A 26,039-nucleotide genomic window follows, 5' to 3' on the forward strand; every position below is an offset into this window, starting at 1 on the left:
TGGGATGATATAGTTATCCTTTTAAATGGTAGCTTGACAAACATTGAACCAGGCAACTATTTTTAAGCTAAAATAACATGTTAAAAATGAAAAGTTAAGGAGGGAACAGAGTGTGGGATAGGCAATGTTGGGTCCTGATGTGCTAATTTTGATTAAATAAATGGGCCAAAGGTGTTAACTTAACTCCAATACTATATGTGACCCATCCGTGCCCAGGGTAGCCACCTGAGAATGCCAAGATCAGGACAGGCTTCAAAAGGAGAGCAGATTCTCCCAGCGCTGGTGGGTGACACTGAAGCCCGGCTTCCCAACCAGCCACGAATTGCTTCTGATTTCCCCACGCTGGTTATCAAGAAGCCAGTCCACAAATGCCTACAGCCCCCTTTACTGCATTCCAGTTCCTGGCTCCCAAATCAGCACTAGGTCCAGTAAAGAGACCAGTTACTTAAATTCTATGCTCTTTACTAAAAAAGTTCCCTCTCTGACCCCAAGGGGTCAGCCACAGTATCAGTCCAATATAAGTTTGGATCTTACCTAAAATACCACACTGCCAGCCAATCCTTAAGTAACTAAAACTAAAGGTTTATTGTAAAAAGAAAGAAATAAACCATGAGAGAAATGTTAAAAGATTAGAGCAATCACATACATACAAATGATTAAAAGTCCATATACATCAGGTTTCTGGAAGAAATGTGGAGTTGCAGGCTTGTATAGTTCTGGTTCACATCCAGTATCTGGATGGATATAAGTCCTTTGGTTCAGTTGCAAAATGAGTTGATCCAGAGGTAGGTGTGTGTCTGCAGCTGGACAGGAACATAGACAAAATGGATTCTGTGGTTTGATCCTATATACCCTCTGTCCCGGGCCATGCGGCCTGTGGAAAGTCACAAGAACTAAAATGGAGTTGAGAGTCACATGGGCCAATCCTGGTGACTTTCAGGTATGCCTGGGGTTCAGAGTCACATGGGCCAATCCTGGTAACTCTTCAGGTATGCCTGGGGTTTCTTCCTGGGCCCCTTGTTTATGTGAGTGTCTTAATGGGCCATTAAGCAGGCTATTGTCTTGCCACCTCTCTGTCTGGGGTGTGTCCCAGCCAGCCCAAATTGACATACAGAAATATCAAATACATCCATAACTTCCATTTTACATATAATACATAAATATAAGTATTATTATCTTACCCACACAGTATATCGCTTCTAACATGTATGATATATCTCATACAAATTATCATAATTCTGACATACTGATGTCACACAATATACTAAATGTCTTCCCACTCAAGCTAGCCTGCGTGACACTATATAACATTAAACAGCATTAAACAATGTCTGGTGTTTGGTATACAGAGAACTCAGCCTGCTTAATACCATGGCAAACACCCGATTAAATATCTTTTTAACCTTTCATTAAAGATACAGAACAGAAGGAAAAAGAGTGAAAGCATTTGAAATGTAAAATATTACATAAGGCTATCATTTTAACAACATCCCTTATTCTCTTTCCCTGTAACTTCAAAGAGATTTAGAAGGAAAAATCTCTTGTTTCATAGTCTCGTAGATGGCATTAAAGATGGTTAAAACTGTTCTTTTGGGGAAAAGAGAAGAAGTTAGTTCAACTGGGCTGGAGCTATTGCTAAAGTCCAAATCTGTTTAATCTCAGGTGGTGTTGGGGATTCAGCTCGAGCTGGTAGGGTTGGCGATGTCATCTGTGCCCCTCTGTGGCCCAAGTTGGTCAGGACATGTCTCAGGACTAGGACAAAGATGGTCTGGGGTCCCAGGAGACGGTGGGGGTGGCAGTCGTGATGTGAAGCTCACTCCAGTAACCTCCGTCTATTCTTCCTTCTGATTTTTTTTCTGTTCTTCTCCCCATAAAGTCTCTTTATTTAAGGACCCACAAGGGAATGGGGTCCCATCACCTCATTATTTTGTCTACCAATTATGCTTAATATCCAAAACACCAATTTTGGTTTCTTGATCTCCAGTTCCACATTTTCTGTTTTTACCAATCACGATTTCAATTCAGTCTTTGAATCGTAACATCATGGCCTTTTTGTTCAGAATAATTCAGATTTTCTGTCTCCCTTTTGTTCCTTTTCCCATCAACATTTCTTGTTATAGGTTATTATATCATCATATAAACTGTTACATACTTTTTACAACTGAGCTCACAATGGATGTTCATTTGCCAGCCCAATTATCACAACAGCTCCTCAGAAATTAAACTGTGTAGAGTTTGGTGAGGTACAAAAGTAACAATTACCAGAACAACCAGCCCAGGAGCAGGTAGGAGTTGTAGACTGGTGTTTCTCTTGAGTGACTCTTTATGTCTGATTAAAGGAGGGGCTTTGTTCAGAGCCAGAGGGAGCAGTGTCTGTCTAATATGCTTGGACAGCAGGTGAAGAGTGAGAAAAAAATAAAATAATAATACCTAGCTCTTACATAATGCTTTTTATCTGTAGTTGACATGTCATTATCCCCTTTGTGAGAGATGAGGAAACAGAGGCACAGGGACATAGATCCATAGATTCCAAAGCCAGAAGGGACCATCATGATCATCTAGTCTGACCTCCTGTCCAACACCGGCCAGAGAACTTTGCCAAAGTAATTTCTAGAGCAGATCTTTTAGAAAGACGTCCAATCTTGATTTTAAAATGATCACAGATGAAGACTCCAGTACGACTCTCAGCAAATTGTTCCAATGATTAATTACTCTCACTGTTAAAAATTTATGCCTTCTTTCCAAAGGACTAGCCGAATGACATCCAGCAGGTGAGTGGCTGAGCTGGGAATACAACCCATATTGGCAAACATGAAATTAATTAAAAATAGAACATTGCTAAATTTTCTTGCACCTCTTTTACAAAGTGTCGTTTAAGTGAAGCTTTGTTCATTCAAGCATTTGCAGAAAACAAATTTCAAACCCATCATCAACACTGAGTTAATCACAAAACAAAATGGATTTTTCTACAGAATGAAATAAATGTCTTTTGATTAGAAGCAACTGATACGGGGCAGAGTATCCAGTCAGGAAAGAGAAATAATCCCATGTCATTTAGATGGTCCATCACACAGCTCAAATATTGAATTGGAGGAATTCACAGCAAATAATTTTTGAGCAACCACTAAGCTGGACTTTATTTGAACAAAACATTTGCAAGTGGCTTGGAATGGCAAAAAATCAGTAAAAAATGCAAACTGCTCATGTACAATTTGCACACAGGAAAAAGGCTAAACTCACCAAATAAATTGTTAGCTGCAGATTGTTCATCTGATTCTACATACCAGTCGGTTGGCTCTAGGATTATCAAGGGGGTTGTTAATAGCGGGTTTCCCCTGAGAATATTTTTGGAAATGGCAGGGCAAGCTGACTGCATTCTAGAACAAAAAATATTGCTTTTTAGAAAGCCAGTGGAAAAATAATATTATATTCATCCCTGATCAGGGATCGTTAACAATATCCAGAGTGGAAGATGATCTCTCCTGAGAGCAGGGAAATCCTTGCCTTCAAATCAGCTATTGGGTTCGGGTAGATTTTGGAAAATCCAGTCCTCCTCAAAAAAAATAAAGCTCTGAAGTTTTCATGGGAGAAATGGATCTAACTGCAACTAGCGGGAAGAGCTCTTGCAGCTGTCTTGCTGAGAGGATTGAAAAACCATGTGAATGAAAAAACACAGTGGCCTGCCAAGCAAGAGACAATTGGGAGCCATAACTAGGTCATGCATTCGCTGCCTGCTGGAGAACTTGAAATATTGCCCAGAAGCAAGAGTTTTATGAACAGAATTGTTTCCTCTGCCTTTCACTGTTAAAAGCCTGTGTCTTTTCTCTGTGTAAGAGAGCTATTGGTGTGCAGCAAACATGCACACGTACCTAGTGTATGAGTAGAAGCAGGTGGGAGCTCCTCCAGAACCAGCTGCATTACCCAGCGTTTGGGGAAGGGAGCAGCAGACTCCATCAGAGCCTTAGGTTAATAGCTTCTCTGTATATTATTACCAGGGAAGGAGGGAGGTGGTGTGCTACTGTGGAACCTCCCACATGAATTTCATCGGTTAGAGCTCCCCTTAGCAGCTTCCCTTCCTCTTCCAAACCCTCCTCCTGCCCGCCCACTGAACTGTTTATATATGATCCTTCAAAGCCAGCCTTTGCTCTGTGGAATCTTCTCCTGGCAGACGGCAAACACTTCTTATTCTAGGTCATTAGCAGCTGGGAAGATCTGACCAGAAGGTGCACCCAACATGGGTAAGATGCTGTCCCCAACCTGCAAGTAGCATTGGGCATGAAGATCCACAGTTTTGGCTGGTAGTTCCAACCTGAATCTTGCTGTTGTTGGTATTTGCAGGCTGCAGCCTTTGTCCTTTGAAACTTCCTAACTTTCCCCTAAGCAGGCACTAGTGGATTTGCTACTGAGTAACCAATGCAGAGTAAATATAAGGAGTAGTGTGGGGCTGAACTTTTGCTTGACTGATTAAAAAGTTTCTTTTTTTAATCTACTTAAACTAACTAAAAATACCACTAAGTTTTTAAATCTTTAAATACATCTCTTGGTATGTGAGCAACAGCTATATTTGTTTGTTTCAGAATTTGGAAGCTGCATGAAATGTGTGGTAACAGTAATCTTGCAGAGTGACTGTAATTCTGAACCTCCCCTTCTTTAAGGGAGGCTGTCAGGTAGCTAAGGACCAAAAATTAAGGTCATATTTACTTGCTTTCTACAAATCCTACTGTTAATATAAACTCCTTCAGGAAACATTTTTTGGGGAAAAATAATGAGAACAGGGAGAGGGATTCTTTTTCTTAAGATGTAAATATTCCCCTGTATTATTTACAGCTCAATTTGGTATACTGTGCTAGTCACGGTATATGAAAAGGTCCTTGGAGACCACAGTAAAAAACCCTTGTAGAGGCAGAAATTTTAAATTGACTAGTCTGGTTTAACTGTCCAACTGGAGTGTTTACTTTTTGCAATTCTGACAGCATAAATGGTGAAAAGTAAACTAGAATTTGGAGTCTGTTTGTTATTAGGAAACTCAAGGTTTGATTAGTAACACAGATAAGGCTACTATCTTAATGATTGCAGTGTACATGCCTAAAGAATGATCTTAATACCATACATATAGAGAAAACTACATCTGTGCCAATACAAAGTTAAGATGCTTCATGGATTTTAATGGGCACTGGAACAATCTCAGATGTGGCGTGTAGGGTGAAGCTTTCTTTTGCAGGCTTTCAGAGTTGAGACAGAATCCTCAATCTCTATGAGCGATTTGTTGTTTGGGTGGGGTCTTGTTTTGCTTTTTCACGAGTGTTACTTTTGGTCCTCTCATACTATTAATGCTTATGTTGTGACCTTTGAACAATGGCATAATTACTACTATTGTCCTCCTGGTCTGATGTATACTCTCATCAGTTTAATGTGGGGAAAGTTATGTCATAAAACTAACTTATTTGGCTACCTCCTTCTCCTGGATAAGTTAAACATAATCTTGTGTCTTGATAAGAAAACTGCCTACTTGTTCAAACTCTGTAAGAAGCAGGTGAAGTGCAAAAGAGGCTCCACCAATCTCATGCTTCCAGTATGAAGAGGAAAGCTAAAGATTTAATCCCATTTGATTCGCTGGAAATGGGTTTCCCGTCCTCAAAGAGAGTTTTGCACAGCCATGCGTCAATAATATAACCTAACTTACAGATCAAAGTGAAAGATCAGTTAGGTTTGTTATACAAGTTTTTGTTTTATGGGAGGCGGTTATAACTTGGCTATAAGAATTTACTATTGCGGAATCACAGTACAAGTGCCTAGCTCAGAAACTGCGCACTGTATACATAAAAGGGCAGTTGTTTAGTGGTGCAGTTAAATATGTTGCAATCTTTCCTACTCCTTTAACCTCAAATATGCTGCTTTAAACCGTGTAGGAAGGTATCCCTTGATTGTGCAAATGGCTGTTACATTTGAACTAGCTGGCATGCAACATTTCATCCATAGGCTAAAATAATGTTTATGATTTTATTGCATGTTGTGGTAATTCTATAAAATCTGTAATCTCTTTAGGCAGACTTCCAAGAACTCCTATTTTATTTGAACAGTCTGCAAGTTTACTGTAGCTGCCTCAATAGGCTTTTTAGCTCAGCTATAAAACGTAACATCCAAGTTGATTAAGCATAAAGGGAATGACCTTTTTATTTTAAAAAGATTGTTATTTCCAGAAATTATTTTGAAAATAGGCTCCCATGTTCCATTTTTATCACTTGCATGGGAGCCAATGTCTTTGGGCTTTTTTATATTTCCATAGCATCTTTGCTCCAAAGATCTGAAAGCACTTTGCTACTATTTATTAAAATTCTACGATCTTCTGAAAATAACATGATCCAAATGGCTGGAATTTGAAGTTAAACAAATTCAGACTAGAAATAAGGCATATATATTTTAACAGTGAGAGTAATTAACCATTGGAACAATTTACTGAGGGTCATTGTGGATTCTTCCTCAATGACACTTTTTAAATCAAGATTGGAAATTTTTCTAAAAGATCTGCTCTAGGAATTATTTTGACCTATGTGATACAGAAGGTCAGACTAGATGATCACAATGGTCCCTTCTGGCTTTAGAATCTAGGAAAGTATTATTATTCCTCAAACAGGCACAGAGAAGTGAAGTGACTTGCCCTAAGATCACACAATGATTCAGCAACAGCTACAAATACAACATAGGTATCTTGACGTTAGTCCCCTGTTCTGACCACTAGACTGGACTAGGATACAGTCTTCATTCTATGACTTTGTGCTAAATGATATAACATGCTGCACAATCACAGAACCTGGTGTGGTAAAAAGCTAGAGTGGGGATGAACTGTCATTCTCAGGGATGACCTTTGGTTCCTTAGCATCATCAGAAGAATGGCCCTTACAATTTCCATGAGGTCATGAAAACTGCCATCTCCCCAACTTTAAACCCTTCTGGGTGGCTGGAGAGGAAGTGCTGCAGGTCCCTGAGGTCTGTTCCTTCACTGCTCTATTGGGAATGATGGTTCATATCTTGAAAACAACTATAAATGTTGTAGTAGCCCATCCATACACCCTCTTGTTAACTAGAACAGAGGCTGCCAAACTGTGGCCTGTGGAGCACTTGCTGGTGGGTAATGACAAGCTGGCTACTCCCAGGGAATTGGCTCTCCTCCTGATTTCAGCTGAGGGAAACAGGACAGATAAAAGAGGGAGGTGATATAAAAAGCAAAAAGAGACAGTGGAATGCTCCACTTTCCTGCACCTAGCATTAGAGTAAATGACTGCAGAAAGAGGATGTAACATCAGAATGGTGGTGTCTTATGCTCACTTTGCACAGGGGCAAATGACTGCACGAGATATAGGGAAACGAGGAAGCAGGCCTTGTGTGATGTCTCTGTGAAAAAGGACAAAACACTGCTTCCACGTGAGGTTTCTGTAATTGTGAGTAGGCTGTCTGTTTATGGTTAATTAGAGGGGAGGTGCTCTGCACGGCAGAGGAGCTTTGTCTATTAAGATATCCTCTGCACTTCGGAAAAAACTTCAAGTATTCTTGATCTAGCAGTAAACTGGACTAGCTACTTATCCCATTCCCAATGTGATAAATGACAGTAGTTTGCAAAGCATGTTAGCCTTTCACTAGCTTTCTATTACACATACAGTCCAACTTCAAGGTATTCTAAACATTCAGTCAGCCGCCAGCATAGCTGGGAAGCTGCAATGTAATGAGGACTAGTACCTCTAATGACATGTTAATATCCCCAGTGTAAACAATTGTATCAACATCTTGCTACAAAATGGTACAAATAGCAGGTTCCTGATTTGTGTATTCATGGAGAGTCTGACACAAAATACAGAGAAAGGTTCATGTCAACTTCATATGCTCAAACATTTATTGCAACAAAATATTTGAGCAAATAGGGAAGGAAACTAGAGAAAGTGGCAGGGGAGGGGAGGGAATATCACCCTCTTGCCCTAGGTTATCTCTAGCAAACATTCTAGTTTATGTGGTCTCTTATTTTGTTAATCTGTAAAAGAGCAACACATTTGCTCAATACTAATTTAGTGCTGGTCTAATACATGCTTTGTCCCTGCTAATTTAGGTAACTGGGAAAAACAGGATGGAATTTAGTTATATGTATCTATTTTTAATAAAGTTTAAATTCTTTCTTACAGAGCTTAGACACAAAGGTTTGGAATACATCAGATTTTCCTCCCTTTTGCCTATTTTCAGACAGTCTTCCTAGCCTATTTAGTACTGAAGCACCCTCTCTTTTTCTGAGGAAATCATGTTGTAATGAGCCTCTCAGAAGGTAGTGAGTAGATTTTACAAAGGAACTTATCTTTGTTTCCTAAAGAATAGCTCCTGATTAAATGGGGGAAATACAGCTGTCACACCTTATCAGGTTGGAGGCATCGGATTCTGAAGGGTTGGATTTGAAGAACTTGTTAGTCACAATATAAGATTATAACACAGCGGTGAAAATGAACAAAATGGCAAGTCATTTATCAGACAAATATTGAAGTATTGCAGTCAACTGGGAAAGGTGCACCACGTTCTTTGGTCCTGCCCAAAATTATCTCAATTTATCATATTGCTCTTGGCCGCTCATTATTTGTATAAATAGGGGGAGAGGGAGACAGCTGGACTCTCCCTCCATGTCAGAATGGGTTCAGCAGGACCGGAGCATTGTGACTATATAGCTGTATAGATTTGTATACTCTGATAAGGTAGATAAACTTGCAACATAGTGTTAATGTGTTTTTAAACAGAGTCTATAATGATCTCTTGTTTTTAGCTGATGTAAACCTGAAACACCGATCTTGTGACTGCTTGGAATACTGACTGTTACAATAGCAACTGATCCAGAATAGACTTTTATTATTATTTTATGTAACTGTCAACCACAGTGGTCCTAAGTGGTTAAAACGAACATGGTCTTGCATTGACAGAAAGGGGACCAAGAAACGTTTAGAAATAAGGCTAATAATTGGCAACTGTCTGCCCAGTGTTTAAGTTTGCTGAAGAATGCACCTGTACTACTACTTCTAGATGACCCAGATATGGGATTTGTCCCACTCTTGATTTGAAAGTGATCAATTATTCCAAATTGTGAGGCTTTGTGCCAAGGGAACATGTGTATCCCATGGAGCTCACTTTAGCATTTATTTTATAATAGATATCATGCTTTGTTGCAACACCGTGAAATTTAAGCTTTTTAAAGTGCTATGACCATTACGAAAATGGACCATGAATTTAGTAGGGCCCTATGCATTGGACATTGTGGCATCAGCGTAACATTTTATAGAAGTTGTATCCCTCCCCGCCTGTGGGCAGGAGAAGAGAGAGATGTAGCCTTTGGGAGGTGCCAAAATGATGGCCACTGATGATGAGGAAGATAATGGCTAACTTTTCAGGTTGTTCTGCAAGGGATGGTGTGAGTATATGGCTGTTCAGATACATATTCTGTATTATCTCTGTCTTGCTGGGTTAGAGTGTTTGTAATTAATAAACTATTGTAAATACAGAAGGGTTCCTAAAATGTGAATATTTCAACTGTGTACCTTGGGGTTCCCAACTGAACAGTAATTGTAATAACACTGGGCCTGATTTTGGGACAAGATCCTGTTAAATCTGAGTGATAACTGGGAATTCTTAATTATTCAGTATAATTAATATAAGATTCATAGATCGGGCTACACATGGAATGCACCTTGAATCCACTAAAGCACTAAAGAACACTTGTTGTCCGTTCCTCTACTGTTTTAAAGTACCTTGATCTTCCCTAATAAAGGAACAAGCCCTGAGTCTCCAGCCGGACATGTTCTTCTCCTGCTGCTTGCCAGATTCCTCATTGCCACTCATCAGGTTCCCTCACACTCTCTGGGAACATGGACTCCTAGCAGAGCTTCCCCCCTTCTTCTGGTTCCTGATTTAATGGCTGGATTCAGACTTGATAGTTGAGGAATGCAAGCCAGAAATCAAGGAAGGTTTCAGTGATCAGGAAGGTAGGATGGAGTGTTAGGGAGCTGAGTTTCTTGCAGTGAGGAAGTGGCACAGGTCAGGAATCCCACTAAGCAAAAACTCCGCTACTGGCTCCCAACCAGTTTCTAAATTCCTAAAAACAGCCAGTTCAAGGGTTAATATGTGGAAAAATGTGCAGACCTCTTCTTATTATAATAATAAAATGGGTTGGTCAAAATGAGCAATCTGTCTAGCTGAAATCTTGGCAGTGATTCACTACTAATCCCTAAAATGGTTCACAAATCAAGTCTTTGTAAATGCCAGATGTTTATCTGACTGCTTATGACTCAGTCATTTGGTGTTAAATTGTGGGGTGAGACTTTTTGAAAAATCAGACCCAAACTTTCCTCCATTTTTGGACATCCTGGGCCTCATTTTGAGAGATTTTGAGTGCACTCAACTTTTATTGGTCAATAGGATTTGTGGGTGGTTGGCACTTCTGAAAACTGGGTGTGAGATCTCTTAAGCTAAACACCCAAAGTCAGTGTCCCCTTTGGAAAATATGCAGGTAAATAACTTGGAGATATCTAATTTTTTTTTCCTCTTTCATCAGCAAAATGTGAAGCATGTGGTCCTGGGTACAAGACTCCCTTAGATGCCATGAAAGGCAAGTTCTGTCAACTCTGTTCTGAAACCTAGGTATCTAAATATGGCTTTAAGGCTGTAACAGAGGCTTTGTCTACACTTAAAATGCTACAGCGGCACAGCTGCAGCTGCACTTCTGTACTGCTTCAGGGTAGACACTACAGCGACAGGAGGGGTTCTCCCATCTCTGTAGTTAATCCACTTCTACACTTCTCTGCCCTGTCTACACTTACCTGAAAATTTGGCAGCTGTCAATGGGAGTTACACAAGCTACAACAGGAAATGCGTTCCCGTCAATGCAGCGCCACACCACTTGAGGAGGTGCTTTTAGTGCATTGACTTCCTGATCGATTGAGCGGGTCTTCACTGACCGCTCAATCGATCCAGAAAGATCAATCTGACGGTGACGAATTCACCGCCATCGGTGTGTACATAGCTTAGGTCAGTGGAAAAATTCTTCCATCGACTTAGTGCTTCTACAATGGGGGTTAGATTGGCAGAGCAACATCTCTTGGGGTGTGGATTTTTCATACACCTGAGCAGAGATGACCCATGCTGCCAATAATGAGGGGTGAGGGCAGCCAGTTTCAGCAGTGTTATTAAGTATGCATGGTCTGTGTGAACTTGCTCAGTACAAGCCAAACAGCAAATCTGGAGGGGCATGTGACCCACATCCCTCTCCACGCGAGGCCTCTGCCCCTGAGAGACATACCTATGCTGATGAAAGTTTTCAGTGTAGATAAGCCCCAGGTCCCATTACATTGTTGCACTTGTAATGTAGATGGGGATCTTTATGGTAAACTAGAGCTACATGGGACAGTATGGCCAACCCCAAATGTTCAAAAATCATAAGTCAGGCTCACCAAAAATCATGAGCTTGGCTTTAAAATCATGAAATTATGTAAAAATAAATGGGGTGTTCCTTTTATTTGCCTTCTGCTTCTTGGGTGTCCTGGGGACACACTCCAAAGCTTTCTCCACAGACACAAGGGCTAGAAACTTACTTTTTCTTTAGGAATGAAGGCTGAAATGATCAAATAGCCACTTGACTCTAGGAGGTGGGGCTTCAAGGAAAACAATAATTATCATGAGACTGATGGCAAAATCATGAGAGATGGCAACACTGATTGGGGCTCTCTAGTAAAAAAAGAGAGTGATTGTCAGAGAAAGGAGGCGATAACACAAAAGGGAAAGAGACCTTGTGGTATTTTAAGTAGTTTCATGCATTACCTGTTCTTAAGGCAGCCTGCTCTTCCATTGTTGGCTGCTACAGATAGTCCTGTTCTAATCTTCCTAGCAGTGTGGAACTAATGGGATCAAATTCTAACCATCCTGAAGTCATTGGGCAATTGCCATTGACTTCATTGGGGCCAAGATTTTATCCTTGGGGCTCAATATATTTTAAAGGCCTCTGCTCTCCTGCTTGATATAACCAGTGCACCAGAATATGCCAGTCAGAAATGGTACATGTCACCAAGCTTTACCAGAGCAGCTGGCATTATGGAAGGGCTGACAAGGCCTTGTAAGGGGTAGGTAGATTCCCTGGGCTCTTCTTTTTTTGAAAGTGTGCGCACTTTGCATTCCAAGGGCCCTTCAGAAATCTCTCTGATCCATGGATGAGTCTTCCTTGAGCAAAGATGGGCTAATGGAACCCAAAACTGGGAATGAGCAGGGAAATCCCCTTCAGACTGACTCCTGTCTAGTGTGCTTCCCTGCATAATGAGGACTCTGATATCTACCCCACCCCACCCCTTAGGAGACTAAGGAGGAAGGTTCCCAACCTCCAGCTGGACAAATCCAACCAGTGAGAGTTTCCTCCAAGGCTTGCCTTGAGGATGGTGGTAAGCTGATTTCTGTTGATTTAAACAAGTTCTCTGCTTTGTAAGGTCCCAGAGAGGAGATTGTGTACCTGCCCTGTATCTACAGGAACACTGGGATAGAGAAGCCTGACTATCTGGCCACAGTGGATGTTGACCCCAAATCTCCACACTACTGTCAGGTACCTCCCTATCCAGATTCTGGCTCTAATCCTCGGTACTTACCCTGGGCTGACCCCATGCAGCTTTACTGTTGTTTATTAACACTCTCCTGCTGCAGCACCTTGAACCTCTTCTTGCAAGGACAAATCTTTCTGTGCTTGCCAATATTCATGACCTGTTGGTTAAATGGGGACCTAATGCGAGAAACTTTGGAGACATTAAATGTCTTTCTCTCTCTCTCTCTCCCCATCCTGGATGAATTCTTGTCTTGTGCCCACTCCTAAGTCATTTTCCTCTCAAATGGGGCAGGGTCAGCCCAATGTTAGTTGTGCCAACTCAGCTTTATGTTGCAATTTCTACTTCTGCTCCACTTCTTGCTATCCTATCTGGGGCCTCCTATGATTAAGAAGGTTGGATCCCAAGGGTCCTGCCTTAACTTTTCTTTGTCTGCTGTCTCCTTGGTATTTGACTCTTGTAGATCTTTCTCAGTCAACAATGAGATGTCTATTTGAAAGGGGTGATGATCAATTTAACTACATGCTACGTTTCTTAGAGATGTGAAGCCAGTTCACAATGAAACCCCAAACCATGGTTAACTCAACTGACTTTCATTAGAAACTCTAAACTCAACCCTCCTCCAAAAGGTTTTTCTTGGATTTGGCTGGTTTATGAAATCGCATAAAAGTCACATGAATCTCAGTGGCTTAGTTGTGTATTTGCTTTGAGTTTTCAGCCTCTTTCTAAACTTGGACTTCTTGGAAATCTTCCAGGGATTGCTGTAGGCTAATATTTACCTGTTGTTCCCAGGTGTCTTTCAAAGCCTTTCTGTGCTCAGTAAGCATTTGAATAGCTCTCTCTGAAACCCCATTGTCAGCAAGTATTGAGCAAGATTACTAATCACTACAGAATCAAATCTGCTCGGGGTGTCCAATAGGTTTGACAGAGCTAAGACTCTTACTGGAACGATCAAGTTTCTTAAAGGAACAACAGACTTAAGCACTTATGTCTTCTTAGCTGCTCACAATTTGCTACTAAGAACCAGCAGCAAGAGTATAAAATACTGTTAACGCCAATCAATTTGCCACAACTGGTCCGAACTGTAATCAAATAGACCTTGTAAAACCAGAGTGTTGCTGCCAAGATGCAATTATTCTTTTCTCTGTCTCACTGTTCTGTATCTCCTATAAGTACTGGCTAGTCTTTCTACCTTCCTAATATTAGATACATTTAATAGCACACCCTTAAAAAACAAATGTTAGGACATCATGAGATCTAAATTCAAGTGTGATGCTGTCACAGGACGCTCCACCCACTGTTGCAGCACCTCCTCTGGCTGCATCTGGGGATTAGCTCTGCCAGACCAACACCCCTTCCTGCAGTTGCACTCTGTCACTCTTGGTCTTGCTCTCTTGGGGGTCTGCTGTTCCCACTTCATGGCTTGGCCCTGCAGCCAGGTCTCTGTGGTTTTCCCCTTCTGGGGAAATCATGTGCATCAAAGTGTCTCAGAACTCACTGTCTCTGGTTGTTTTCTCTTTTGCTGCTTCTTGCTGGTACCACTTCCCCAGTGGCTGGTAGGGGATTCCAGGTTCATGGGAAACCCAGGCCAACCTCTACACTGGGTTTCAGCCCAGAAACCCTACAACAAGCAGTCTATGTGGTCTGTGTAGTCCTATCCCTTAATGCTGTATCTCTGGGCTAGCTTGCCATCTCTCACCCTAAGAGTACATGCATGCCTGCCCACCTGCCTCCTTCTCTCAGCGACACACCCTTCTGTTCTTCTCCAGCTGAGCTTCCTTTTCCTCCTTGCTCCCTGGCTCTTCTTCCAGGTGCTGCCTAGCTGGTTAATTGGCCCACCTGGCCATCTTAACCCCTTCAGGCCTTGTGTGGGGTGGATACCCCATCACAGATGCACAGAGAGGTGACGTAATTTGCCCAAAGTCACACAGCATGATGGAGATAGAGGGCTGGGAATAGAACTCAGGAGTCCTGGTCTCCTGTGCTAACCACTAAGAGTGAGATTTTCTTCAAAACCACCTAAGGGATTGAGCATATATGGATTCTTAGACTACTCTGAAAATCTCAGCCTAGATCTCCTGCCTTGATAACCGCAAGAATTGCCTTTTTGTTTCCTATGCTATGTGTGTATCTCTAAAGAACTGTTTCTTTTGGGGCTGCCTGCCTTAAAGACTGAAACTGAACCATGCCTCTGACTTCATAGGTGATCCACCGCCTGCCCATGCCCAACCTCCGAGACGAGCTTCATCACTCTGGGTGGAACACCTGCAGCAGCAGCTTTGGGGACGTCACAAAGAAACGGAACCGGCTGATTCTTCCCAGTCTGATTTCTTCCCGCATTTATGTGGTGGATGTGGGCACAGACATGCGGGCTCCCAGGATGCATAAAGTATGTCTGAGGTGACTCCAAGAGATGCATCTTACCTAGGAGATGGGAACTAAGACTTCCCACTTAGGAATGTGGATGAGGAAATCAAGAACAGGTTTTTAGGGACTTGGGGGCACCTTAAAAACTTGAAATTGATGAATCAGCGCTAATTTTTCTGCGGAGGGTAAGAGACTGAAAAGTGAAATTGACAAGCTGGGTAAGGTAAATGTGGCCCTTTGTGGCTCTTCGTCTCTGACTGGTTGGCCACCCCTGGATTAGAGCCATGCTTTTTCAATGTAGCAGGAGGGTACACGTTCTTCAAGAGAACCACTTAGTGATAGTGGAATTGATTAAAATATATACAAACACGTACCTTTGAATTTCAGGCAAGCAAAGCAATGAGATGTTGTTTATTCTCTCTTTATTGCTCCAGCTGGGCAAACAATAGATTTTCCAGTTCACTTCCAATTCTGAAAAAGAAAAAAAGGAAATTAGTTTTGGTCTGAACAAAACATTTTCTTTAACCCAAAATAATATGTTTTGTTTCAATTTCAAGCATATTTTTAAACTTTTTTTAAATTTTGAAACAAAATATCAAATGCAAAATAATTAAATATTTTAGATTTTTTTTTCTGAATACTTTCAATGTTTCTTCTCCCTCTGCCTCCTCCCAACCAAAACAATTTGGTGAAATGGACATAGACTCATGAAATGTTATGATGTCACCAAATCTGCATTTTTTGCTGAAAAAGTGTTTTGGATGAAACATTTTGCCCAGCTTTACTCGTCGTTTCTTTCTCTCTGTCTGGCCAAGCCCAGAACACACAGGGTTTCAGTTCTCAAGTGGGAAAAAACTCAACAGCTTAGAACTTAGAAGAGTTCTAAGGTGGCAGAAAACCCTCGTAGATGGGGGTTGACGCTCTGTTTTTGACTGGGGTTGGTCAGACCAACGAGGACTTGACTTTGTGCATATGAATTCTCCTTAGATGATTGAGCCAGTGGATATATTCTGGAAGTGCAACTTAGCCAATCCCCATACAACTCACTGCTTGGGCAATGGTGAGATCATGATCAGTAGCATGGGAGACCCATCCGGCAATGGAAAAGGTATTTATCCCCTCAGTCATTCACGAGAGGGAATCCTTGCTACAGAAATCCAAGCTACAAAACTGGAAGCCTTCTAGAGAACTTGCAATCCTTTTGTGCTGGTGGCCAGCTTAGCAGCCCTGGAGCCCAAAGTTCTCTACTTAACCACAGAGTAGGAACACCAGGAGGAGTGGCAGGGCAAATTTCACAAACATAGTCTGCTGTCAATGTGATTCAATCCTGACTTAGAGGAACCACCTCAGTTGTTACAGGAGAGTTCAGTATCCAGGGAGCATTCAATCCTTGAGAGCTTTGAGCCTAGCAAAGGGACAATTGTGAGTGTTTGTGGTATGGGCATTTGTCTACTTGTACTAGGCTGAGACTAATGTGGCTTTATTATTGCAGGGTTGCTGTCAGTTGTTAACTAGGATGGGGCTGATTCCCCAGAAACACTGGCACTTTTTTTCAGAATCAAGGGAACTGAAATATTTTGGTTTGGAAGAGAATGCTACATGTCAGGAGCTCTGTGGCCCTGTCCCCGTTCCTTCCTCCCCCTATCCCTGGGATTCTGTGCCCCCTATCCAGATCCCTGCTTCCCTCATCACCACTACACTCTCCCAGTCCTTCCTGGGCCCAGCTTCTCCACCGCAGCCCTACAAACCCTACCGTCCTTGTAAGGCTCTTATTTCTGTTAGTCCAGTCTACAGACAACTTCCTCATGAAGCAAGTTAAGCAGCTCCCTGTGATATGTATAAGCAGCAGGAGAGAAATTCCTCTGCCTGCAGCACCAGCCAGTCTGGAGCCCCTGATTTTCCTCTGAATCAGACTTTTCCAGTTTTCTGATTGGCACCCAAATCAATTGTCTCATGCCCATCGATGCCTAGATCCTTTCCTGAAATTTTGGAATTGATGAGATGCTGCGTTCCAAAGTTATCACATATAGACCAACAGAAATACCATTGAGCTGTGTTGGGCCCCACTTTGCTTGGTCAGCTGGCATACGTGTCTGGTTAGAAGATCATTTATGTTAAGAGACTTCACTGTTGAATCTTTGGGAGGAAATTCTCTTTGAGTTAATTTGCTTCCTGTTAGACATACTAATAAAAGCCCTTGGAAAGCACAGAAAAAACATCTTCCAGAAAGCTGTCTCCACCCTCAAGAGTACATTTAACATGCTACAGAATGTTTGAAGAAGAGTTCACTATTACACTGTGTTTTATCCTGCTTAAGCTCTTAAACTGGTGATTAAAATAAAACAATGTGCATTTCTTTTGTTTTGGTTTTTGGCATCAGGTGGCTTTATCTTACTGGATGGAAAGACTTTCGAGGTGAAGGGGAACTGGGAGAAAGGACACAACATCCCGGCACTTGGTTATGACTTCTGGTACCAGCCACGGCATAATGTTCTGATGAGCACAGAATGGGGAATCCCAAAAGTCTTGGCAAATGGCTTAGACCCAGCAGACCTAAAGACTGGTGAGGGCGTGTTCATTTAAAATTCTATGAAATTCTGGTCCAGCTTTCAATAAAGTGAGGATCGCATCCAGTGATTCTTCTGTCACCAGTGAAGGTTGGCGATTTCAGCATGTATAGGGAAAATTGTCATGTAAAGATGTCTGCAGAGCTATTTTACAGCAGTCCTTAAAGACCATAATGTATATAGCACCAAACAAGGCAGGCCAAACCTACCCTAAGTTCTGTAAATAGTTCAAGCTGGTGACATCAGAAGTTCTGCAAAACCTTGGGCAGTTATGAACTAGACTGGCCACAAGGGTTGCTATAGAGCTGTACTCGGTGCCAGAATTCAGCAGTAAGGCAGAAGGGGCATCTCAGTTTAGTCTGCCCTCCTCTCCAGAGATCATCTTGTTCTTCCCTATCACCTCCATGGGAGACAGTCACATATCCGAAATGTTGGGGACCACTCAGATTGCTTTTGAAAACACCCTTATGTAGCCAACCTGGCGTGTGCAGACCTGAAGGCTCAATGGATGGAGACCCTCTGGCCTCCCATTGAACATGGTCTTTCTCTGTTTTCCAGTGCACACTGGCCAAGGTGTTGTGGTGACAAGAATCCCACAACCTGATGCTTGACCCCTCACCTGTGACGATTTTAAAATGAGTGAAGATTTTTGGCATGATTATATAGTTAAGAGCAAAGGCTTGTTTGCTGTTCTATTAAAACATTTGAAACCTTTCATAGAATCATAGGACTGGAAGAAGCCTTGAGAGGTCTTCCAGTCTAGTCCCCTGCACTCAAGGCAGGACTAAGTATTATCTAGACCATCCCTAAGAGGTGTTTGTCTAACCTGTCCAGCCTAAATTGCATTGCTGCAATTTAATCCCATTGCTTCTTGTCCTATCCTCAGAGGTTAATGAGGAGAAATTTTCTCTCTCCTCCTTGTAAAAACCTTTTATATACTCAAAAAATCACGTCCCTTCTCAGTCTTCTCTTCTCCAGACTAAACAAAACCAATTTTTTTCAATCTTCCCTCATTTCTCATGCTTTCTAGACCTTTAATCATTTTTGTTGCTCTTCTCTGGACTTTTTTTTCAGTTTGTCTACATCTTTCCTGAAATGTGGTGCCCAGAACTGGACACAATCCTCCAGCTGAGGGCTATTCAGTGCACAATAGAGCAGAAGAATTTCTTCCGTCTTGCTTACAACACTCCTGCTAATACAGCGCAGAATGATGTTTGCTTTTTTTGCAACAGTGTTACACTGTTGATTCATACAGTATTTAGCTTGTAATCCACTATGACCCCAGATCCCTTTCTGCAGTGTTCCCTCATAGGCAGTCATTTCCCACCCTGTATGTGTGCAACTGATTGCTGCTTCCTAAATGGAATACTTTGCATTAATCCATATTGAATTTCATCCTATTTACTTTAGACCATTTCTCAAGTTTCTCCTGATCATTTTGAGTTTTAATCCTATCCTCCAAAGCACTTGCCACCCCTCTCAGCCTGGTATCGTTCACAAACTTTATAAGTGTACTCTCTAGGCCATCATCTAAATCATTGATGAAAATATTGAACAGAACCGGACCCAGAACTAATCCCTGTGGGATCTCACTCGATATGCCCTTCCAGCTTGACTGTGACCCACTGATAACTACTCTCTGGGAACGGTTTTCGAACCAGTTATGCACCCACCTTATAGTAACTCAATCTAGGTTGCATTTCCCTAGTTTGTTTATGAGAAGGTCATGCGAGACAGTATCAAAAGCCTTACTAAAATCATCATATACCACATCTACCACTTCCCCTAACCACAAGGCTTGTTACCCTGTCAAAGAAAGCTATTAGGTTGGTTTGACATGATTTGTTCTTAACAAATCCATGCTTACTGTTACTTATCACCTTATTATCTTCTAGGTGTTTGCAAAGTGATTGCTTAATTGTTGCTCCCTTATCTTTCTGGATACTAAAGTTAAGTTGACGGGTCTGTAATTCCTTCGGTTGTCCTTATTCCCCTTTTTATAGATTAACATTATATTTGCCATTTTCCAGTCTTCTGGAATCTCTCCTGTCTTCCATGACTTTTTTTTTAAGATAATCGCTAATGGCTCAGATATCTCCTCAGTCAGCTCCTTGAGTATTCTAGGATGTATTTCATCAGGCCCTGGTGACTTGAAGACATCTAGCTTGTCTAAGTAATTTTTAACTTGTTCTTTCCCTATTTTTGCCCCTGATTCTACCTCATTTTCACTTGCATTCACTGTTAGATGTCCAATCACTACTAAACTTCGTGGTGAAAACTGAAACAAAAAAGTCATTTAGCACTTTTGCCATTTCCACGTTTTCTCTTATTGTTTCCCCGCCTCATTGAGTAACCGGCCTAGCCCGTCCTTGGTTTTCCTCTTGTTTCTAATGTATTCATCTAGTATAGGCTGCAGATGCAATAACTCTTCTTGCCAGAGGTATTTAATTGTTGAACTGTCTGTCTGCACTCTTGGGATTGGTTTTTATCCAAGACTAAAATCAACTCTCCCAACTCAGGGAGCTATGGCCGATACATTAATGTGTGGGACTGGACTACTCATGCCCTCACACAATCGATTGACCTTGGGGAAGACTCCATCCCTCTGGAAATCAGATTCCTCCACAACCCCGATGCAGCAGAGGGATATGTTGGCTGTGCTCTGAGCAGTGCAATCCATCGCTTCTACAAGACAGGGGTAAGCATTTGAGCAGCTCACAGCTAAATGCAAGGTGGAGTTCATATAAGGGACATTCATTTTGCATGTTACAGTGGATCTAGAGAGCAGCTTAAATGGTATTACACTGGTTTTCCTATATGTGTGTATAATTATCTAGACTCTTTGAAGTGAACTAACTGGTCCAAAGGCCACTGTATTTTCCCCACCATGTTCTTTATGGCTTGTGCTAAAGGCTTCTGGAAGATGGTTGTGATGTGGAGATATAGCCCCAGTTCCACCGACTGTACCAAGCCTCCTAACATGTCATGTATATTTCCCTCTGCCCCCCAATCTCTGAACATTGGCTCTTTGTGTAAAAACTAGCCTATACCTAAATGTTAGGTTGACCTAGCTACATGACACAGGATGTGAAAAATTCACAACCCTGAGAGACTTAGGTAAGCTGATCTAAGCCCTGGTGTAGACCCTTCTAGGTCAACAGATTCATCCACCAACCTAATTACCCCCCCTCAGAGGGGTGAATTGATTAACTACAGTGATGGAAAATCCCCTTCCGTTGCTGAAGCAAGAGTTCTACACTCCAGCAGTTGCCAGGGCTGTGCCACTGTAACATCTGTAGAGTAGACGTAACTCCATGGCTGTGCTCCAAAACCTAAACTATTGATGAGGTCTAATGAGCAATGCTTCTATTTTTAGTATTGACAGATAGTGTAATCATTAACTTTGTGTTTCTAACTAGTCGCTTATTTCCTAGTCACATCAATTGTTAACCTTTATTTGCAGTACCTTTGTATATGCTAAATATACACAGTCAATGCTTATTCTGCCTCTGCCATGTATAACTGGGTTCTCAGCAAGGGAATATTCTGTTTACTCTTTCAGAACGGAAATTGGGCAGCAGAGAAGGTGGTCCAAGTGCCCAGCAAGAAGGTGGCTGGTTGGCTGTTTCCTGACTTGCCAGGTTAGTGTAAACGGATTTCAAAATTTTCTTCCAAAATCCACTGCCACACTGAGTCTTGTTTCCAGGCACAATTTTATTCTCCTTAAATAAAATTTAAGAGAATTTCAAACACAAAACAGTTCCTCAGCCCATCCTGGGCTACAACCTCCAGGGGCTTTTTCCCTTTTCCTCTCTGTCCCTCCTGCTTAATGACTGGAACCCATCTCCCTCCTGCCTTTCTTCAGTGCTCCTCCAGGCCTTTCTCCAGCACCTATCAGAGAAGCCAAAAACCCTTCTGCAGCTTCCCTCACTAGCAGAACTCTCACCCTTTGTAGACATTCCAGACACCCCACCCAGGTGAGCCCAATAATTAAACAGCCACATGATCGCTAGCTGACCATGATCAGATGAAAAGGTAGCCAGTCAGTCATCAATGAGACTGGGCCTGATTCCCACACATGGCCGGCCAGCCTGTGACAGAAACTAGTTGCATCATTTTTGTCTTGGCCTGAAAGTTTGATTCAGAGTAGCACAGGGATTCCTGTTTCTTTTCAAAGAAGCTTAAACACACAGGGTTGGGTTTGGATTCTTCTGCATAGCACCTCTGGGCTGGGCCCATGTGCAGCATGCTATAATCTGTCACCATTTGCTGGTTGGGAACACTCTAGGTTGGGGAAGCCAACCAGCCATACTAGTGAACTGCTATGCAGGAGACAGAGTTTGGCCCCTCCTCCCAGTCTGCCAGCTTAGTGCTTGACTGAGAGAATAAACGTCGGAGTCTGGAAAGAATGTGGGAGTCCCTGAGTCTTTCAACAGGAACTTGCAATAGTTGTGTTCTCCATGGAGTGAGTTGATCATGAGTGGAATCCTGGTAATTAATGAGGGCCAAAAAGAGACCTGGAGAGGAGACAGAGTGAATACAACAGTATGGCTGAGACCACCTTTTGCTTTGGGCCTGGGTTTCCTATCTGAATGAGGCTTGTCTGATCTGGGTCTGAAGGTTCTGATGCTCTCTGACTGGGATACTAACAAAAACGGATCTATGGCCATATGAGCCTTGTCTGCTGCTGGTCTCTGTGTGTTTCCTGACTCCACCTCTGACTATTCCCTCCAAGGTCTCATTACCGACATCCTGATCTCCCTGGATGACAGGTACCTGTATTTCAGCAACTGGCTCCACGGAGACATTCGTCAGTATGATATCTCCAACACTCGTAAGCCTAGACTGGTGGGACAGGTAAGCCAGAGTCATAAAGGCTTCTATTATTAGGTAGCGAAGCTGGGGATCCCCATCTCTTTAGGAGAGAAAAGGACAGTTTTCTTTTGCATAGGGGTTAGATGGGTCAAATCTTTACTCTCATGGCTATGTTCCTTTCATACGCGGAGACGCTGACATCTTTGTGGCACATCTCTTTGCTTACAGGTGTTCCTGGGAGGCAAGATTCCAAGAGGCGGGCCAGTAGTCGTGCTGGAAGATCCAGAGCTGAACTGTCAGCCAGAGCCATTTGTGATCCAGGTGCGCTATACTGATGCTTCCCCCATTGCTCTACTAATTCTCATCTCTACTGGCAGCTGTCTCTTGGGGCATGCAAGCTTATGCTTCCTATATGAGTGCCAAATTCTGCATATCTTACTGAGGCAAAACTCCCACCCAAGTACAATAGGATTTTTGCCTGGAGTAGGTGCTGCAGAATCAGGCCCTTTCTGGCATAATCTAGTCTGTGTGTGCAGCTGGAACGCATCCCACTTAGCCAGGAGCCTGTGTACAGGCAAGCAATCAGTCTCAGTTAGAACTGCCTCTTTCCCAGATGCAGAAGTTTGCCACCCCCTGGATCCAGGAATGCTGGCTGTCCGATGTTCTGCTTGGAGCAGAACCTGCCGTGCTGCTGTGCTCCCTGTTGTTGCTCTCTTCTTTCCTTGTGATGCCACTGGCTGTTTATAAATCCAGATCTTCTTTTCCTATAACACCAGGGGAAGAGGGTGCAAGGTGGGCCTCAAATGATCCAGCTGAGCTTGGACGGCAACAGACTGTACGCCACCACTTCTCTCTACAGTGCATGGGACAAGCAATTTTACCCAGACCTTGTCAAGTAAGAAACCTTTCTTGCATGGGAAATCCCAGGGTCTGCCATACGCAGCTGTGAGTGCAACAAAAGCCCATTTTCAAGACCCCCCTCAGTGGAGGTGGGTGAGGTTTGCAGCACCTCCAGGGGCCCATGGATGGGAGCAGAGGGACTGGCTTTATTAGCTCACTGCACAGCTAACCCCATGTAAGGGTTGCACACGCCAGTCAGAATCAGCCCACACTTAACAGGCACAATGGCCTCTTAGCATCGGCACAATTTAAAAACAACCCAGGTTGAAATCCTTCCTCTAATCCTGGGGTGGGGGTGGGGAAGAATTCATTTGGTACTAATATTTTGAAGATGACTTAGCCTGCAGGAAACCTGTATTGCTTCAAATGACCCTCAAATACATTACACAAAGCAGATGATTTTCCACATGACCACATGAGGGCGTGTTGCAGCTTGCCTATCCCTTAATGTTGCTACTTAACTGCATATCACCTCTTGTTCATTGGCAGCTCTAGGCCAACTTTCAATGGAGCAGTGCAACTCTTCTTAGGATGCTTCTGTAGGGCCCAAGCACAATTTTTTCGGGCCCAGTACAAACTTGTAACCCGGGCCCCCTCCCACACACATACAATCTCATGAGCCATGAAACATTTTTCCTCGTGGTAATGGGGGTTGCAGCCTGGACCAGGCCCCCCAGGGCCTCTGGGCCCCAGTAAAGTGTATCCTTTTCTCGCCCCATGTGGGGCTCTGTACTTCTGAGAGGCACCTGCTGGGCGGGTCAGTGTAATTCAGTGAACCTGCATTATGCTGAACCTGAAGCTTTTGCCCTCCATGTCCCAAAATGCACTGTAGTCTGGGTCCCAGACTGAAACCCCAGTTCCAAACACCCATGAATACTGGTGTGCCCAAACATTGAAGCATGGGGCTCATCTCCCTTCTGTCTAAAAGACCACCTTGTTTAAGTGGAAAATCTGGAAGAGAAGAGCAAAGTGTAGGAAACTCTTAAACCAGGACAGTCCTTTTTCCACCTCCCAGCATGTTTTCTTGTCCCTTGTTTAGGGAAGGCTCCGTCATGCTGCAGATTGACGTGGACACTGTGAAAGGGGGGCTGAAGGTGAATAAAAACTTCCTAGTGGATTTTGGGAAAGAACCTGATGGACCTGTCCTTGCTCATGAGCTCCGCTACCCTGGTGGAGACTGTAGCTCTGATATCTGGATCTGACTGTTGCGTGGGGGTGCCTGTCTGTGTGTGTGTCTCTTTCTCTCTCATTCTAACTATAGGTGTGAAAAAGGCGTAGGTGGGTCTGATCAGCTAGGGCTATACCCACCACAGATGTCTAGCTTTCCCTGGGTGTTGAGCCACAGGTGCCCTGCACTGGCTTGCACATTCCTGGCTGAGGCAGCCACTTGAGTGTCTCTAGCCATGAAACATGATGTCTCGCTTACTTCTCTACCCTATCCTGTTCTTGGCCGTCTGTCTATTCACTGATGGCCACCATCTTAAAGGTGTACAACTCTCTGGGTTGTGAGAGTCCTGATGATCTCTTTGAAGTGGGATTCTGGCAGCTGCTTTCATCCCAATGTCTCCAAAACGATGCTACAGACCTTAACATCTTGCTAGACTTCCTAAATTGACAGAGTTAATGGAGGGGGCAAAGCTACCATATAATTAAGCTTAGAATTAAGTTTTTCTTCACCCCAATCTCTGGGTCTAATGATAAGGAACCTGTGATCTGCATGCCCAGGGCTATAGCAAAGATGAAATACAACCAGCACCTGAGCCAGCACAAGGGACCAACAGCTTTTTGAGATGCCTAGAGTTACCCAGACAAGAGAGTGGTGGAAATGTTGATTTTTCTCTTTTTAGTAAATTTCAACCATTCATGCTTTAGGTCTTGTCTATGCTCAAACACTAAATGAATTAAGGTAGGGTGCAAATTTAAAGCACAATAACTGCATGTATGAACGCCCTTATTCCAGAACAGAGAAGTGGTTTCTGTTTAGTTTAATGCACTTAATCAACACCCTGTTGCACAGCAGAGTATAAACAGGATTGGGCTGTAGTCTGAAAATTGGTGTCTGTTTCCTGAAGCCGGATTGTATTTTACTTCATGTGCAGTAATGCAGCACTTACACTGCTTTTAAAAACAAACAATAAAATTGTTTTTTTCCGTCTGTTACATCTTCACGTCATAATTTCTAATTCGTCTGCATCTTTCAGGGGGTCAGATGATGATTTGTGAATCACGTGTCTGAAAATCAAGGACACTGTGTGTGTGCCTAACCAGCAGGTGAAAAGGTGTCGGGTTGGTCATTAACCACGTCGGGGTGTAATATGTAACTTGTTTGTATCAATGTATAAAAGAGAAATCATAGGAGGGGCACCTTTGTCTGGGTTAGGGTACAGTAGAAAGTCCCGCTACTGACTGAGTCGGTCCATTGTGATGGGCATAGATGCATTAATGTGCCTGTAACCATTGAGCCAGGGCACTAGAACCATGCTTCCTTAACAATAAACCGAGTCTGTGGTCTTTCTGAGTAATGCTATTGAGGTCTGCTGGGTTGGCCATGAGCACTGAGCTGGCATGGCGCACAGAAAAAAAAACCCCACCCACAGATGCACGCACGCAAACGAACTGCTCGTGGTGGCGGGTGCCAATGAACGAGTGGTCCTGCTGCCGCTTGAGGAGTAGAGCAAATTGCAGAGCGTACAAGCAGCGATCTCTGAAGTGCTGCTTGCAGTGAATGCTATTGGCACAAATGGAGAAGGATCTGGGACGCATCATGCTTAAAAATGAAGTGTAAAAAAAG

At 42.8% G+C, this 26,039-nt stretch overlaps 1 protein-coding gene across 1 annotated transcript; it reads left to right on the forward strand.

Moving 5' to 3' along the window:
* Positions 1 to 4,072: 4,072 nt before the first annotated feature.
* SELENBP1 (selenium binding protein 1) lies at positions 4,073 to 25,403 on the forward strand. The gene is made up of 12 exons (XM_067569506.1): positions 4,073 to 4,238; positions 10,574 to 10,627; positions 12,492 to 12,604; positions 14,803 to 14,988; positions 15,954 to 16,074; positions 17,347 to 17,529; positions 20,053 to 20,231; positions 21,096 to 21,174; positions 22,269 to 22,390; positions 22,577 to 22,669; positions 23,125 to 23,243; positions 24,288 to 25,403. The coding sequence occupies exons 1-12, from the start codon at positions 4,235 to 4,237 to the stop codon at positions 24,448 to 24,450; spliced, it is 1,416 nt and encodes a 471-aa protein (XP_067425607.1). The 5' UTR covers positions 4,073 to 4,234; the 3' UTR covers positions 24,451 to 25,403.
* Positions 25,404 to 26,039: the final 636 nt, after the last annotated feature.

Source organism: Emydura macquarii, unplaced genomic scaffold (assembly GCF_026122565.2).
Source record: "Emydura macquarii macquarii isolate MOO-44397 ecotype Brisbane River unplaced genomic scaffold, CSIRO-AGI_Emac_v2 contig_2924, whole genome shotgun sequence".
NCBI lineage: Eukaryota > Metazoa > Chordata > Testudines > Chelidae > Emydura > Emydura macquarii.

Excerpts from the sequence above, each read along its gene's own strand:
- SELENBP1 (XM_067569506.1), top strand. Across the intron at positions 10,628-12,491 it reads TCCCTTAGATGCCATGAAAG|GTCCCAGAGAGGAGATTGTG; the intron begins GCAAGTTCTGTC and ends CTGCTTTGTAAG. Across the intron at positions 14,989-15,953 it reads GGGCTCCCAGGATGCATAAA|ATGATTGAGCCAGTGGATAT; the intron begins GTATGTCTGAGG and ends AATTCTCCTTAG.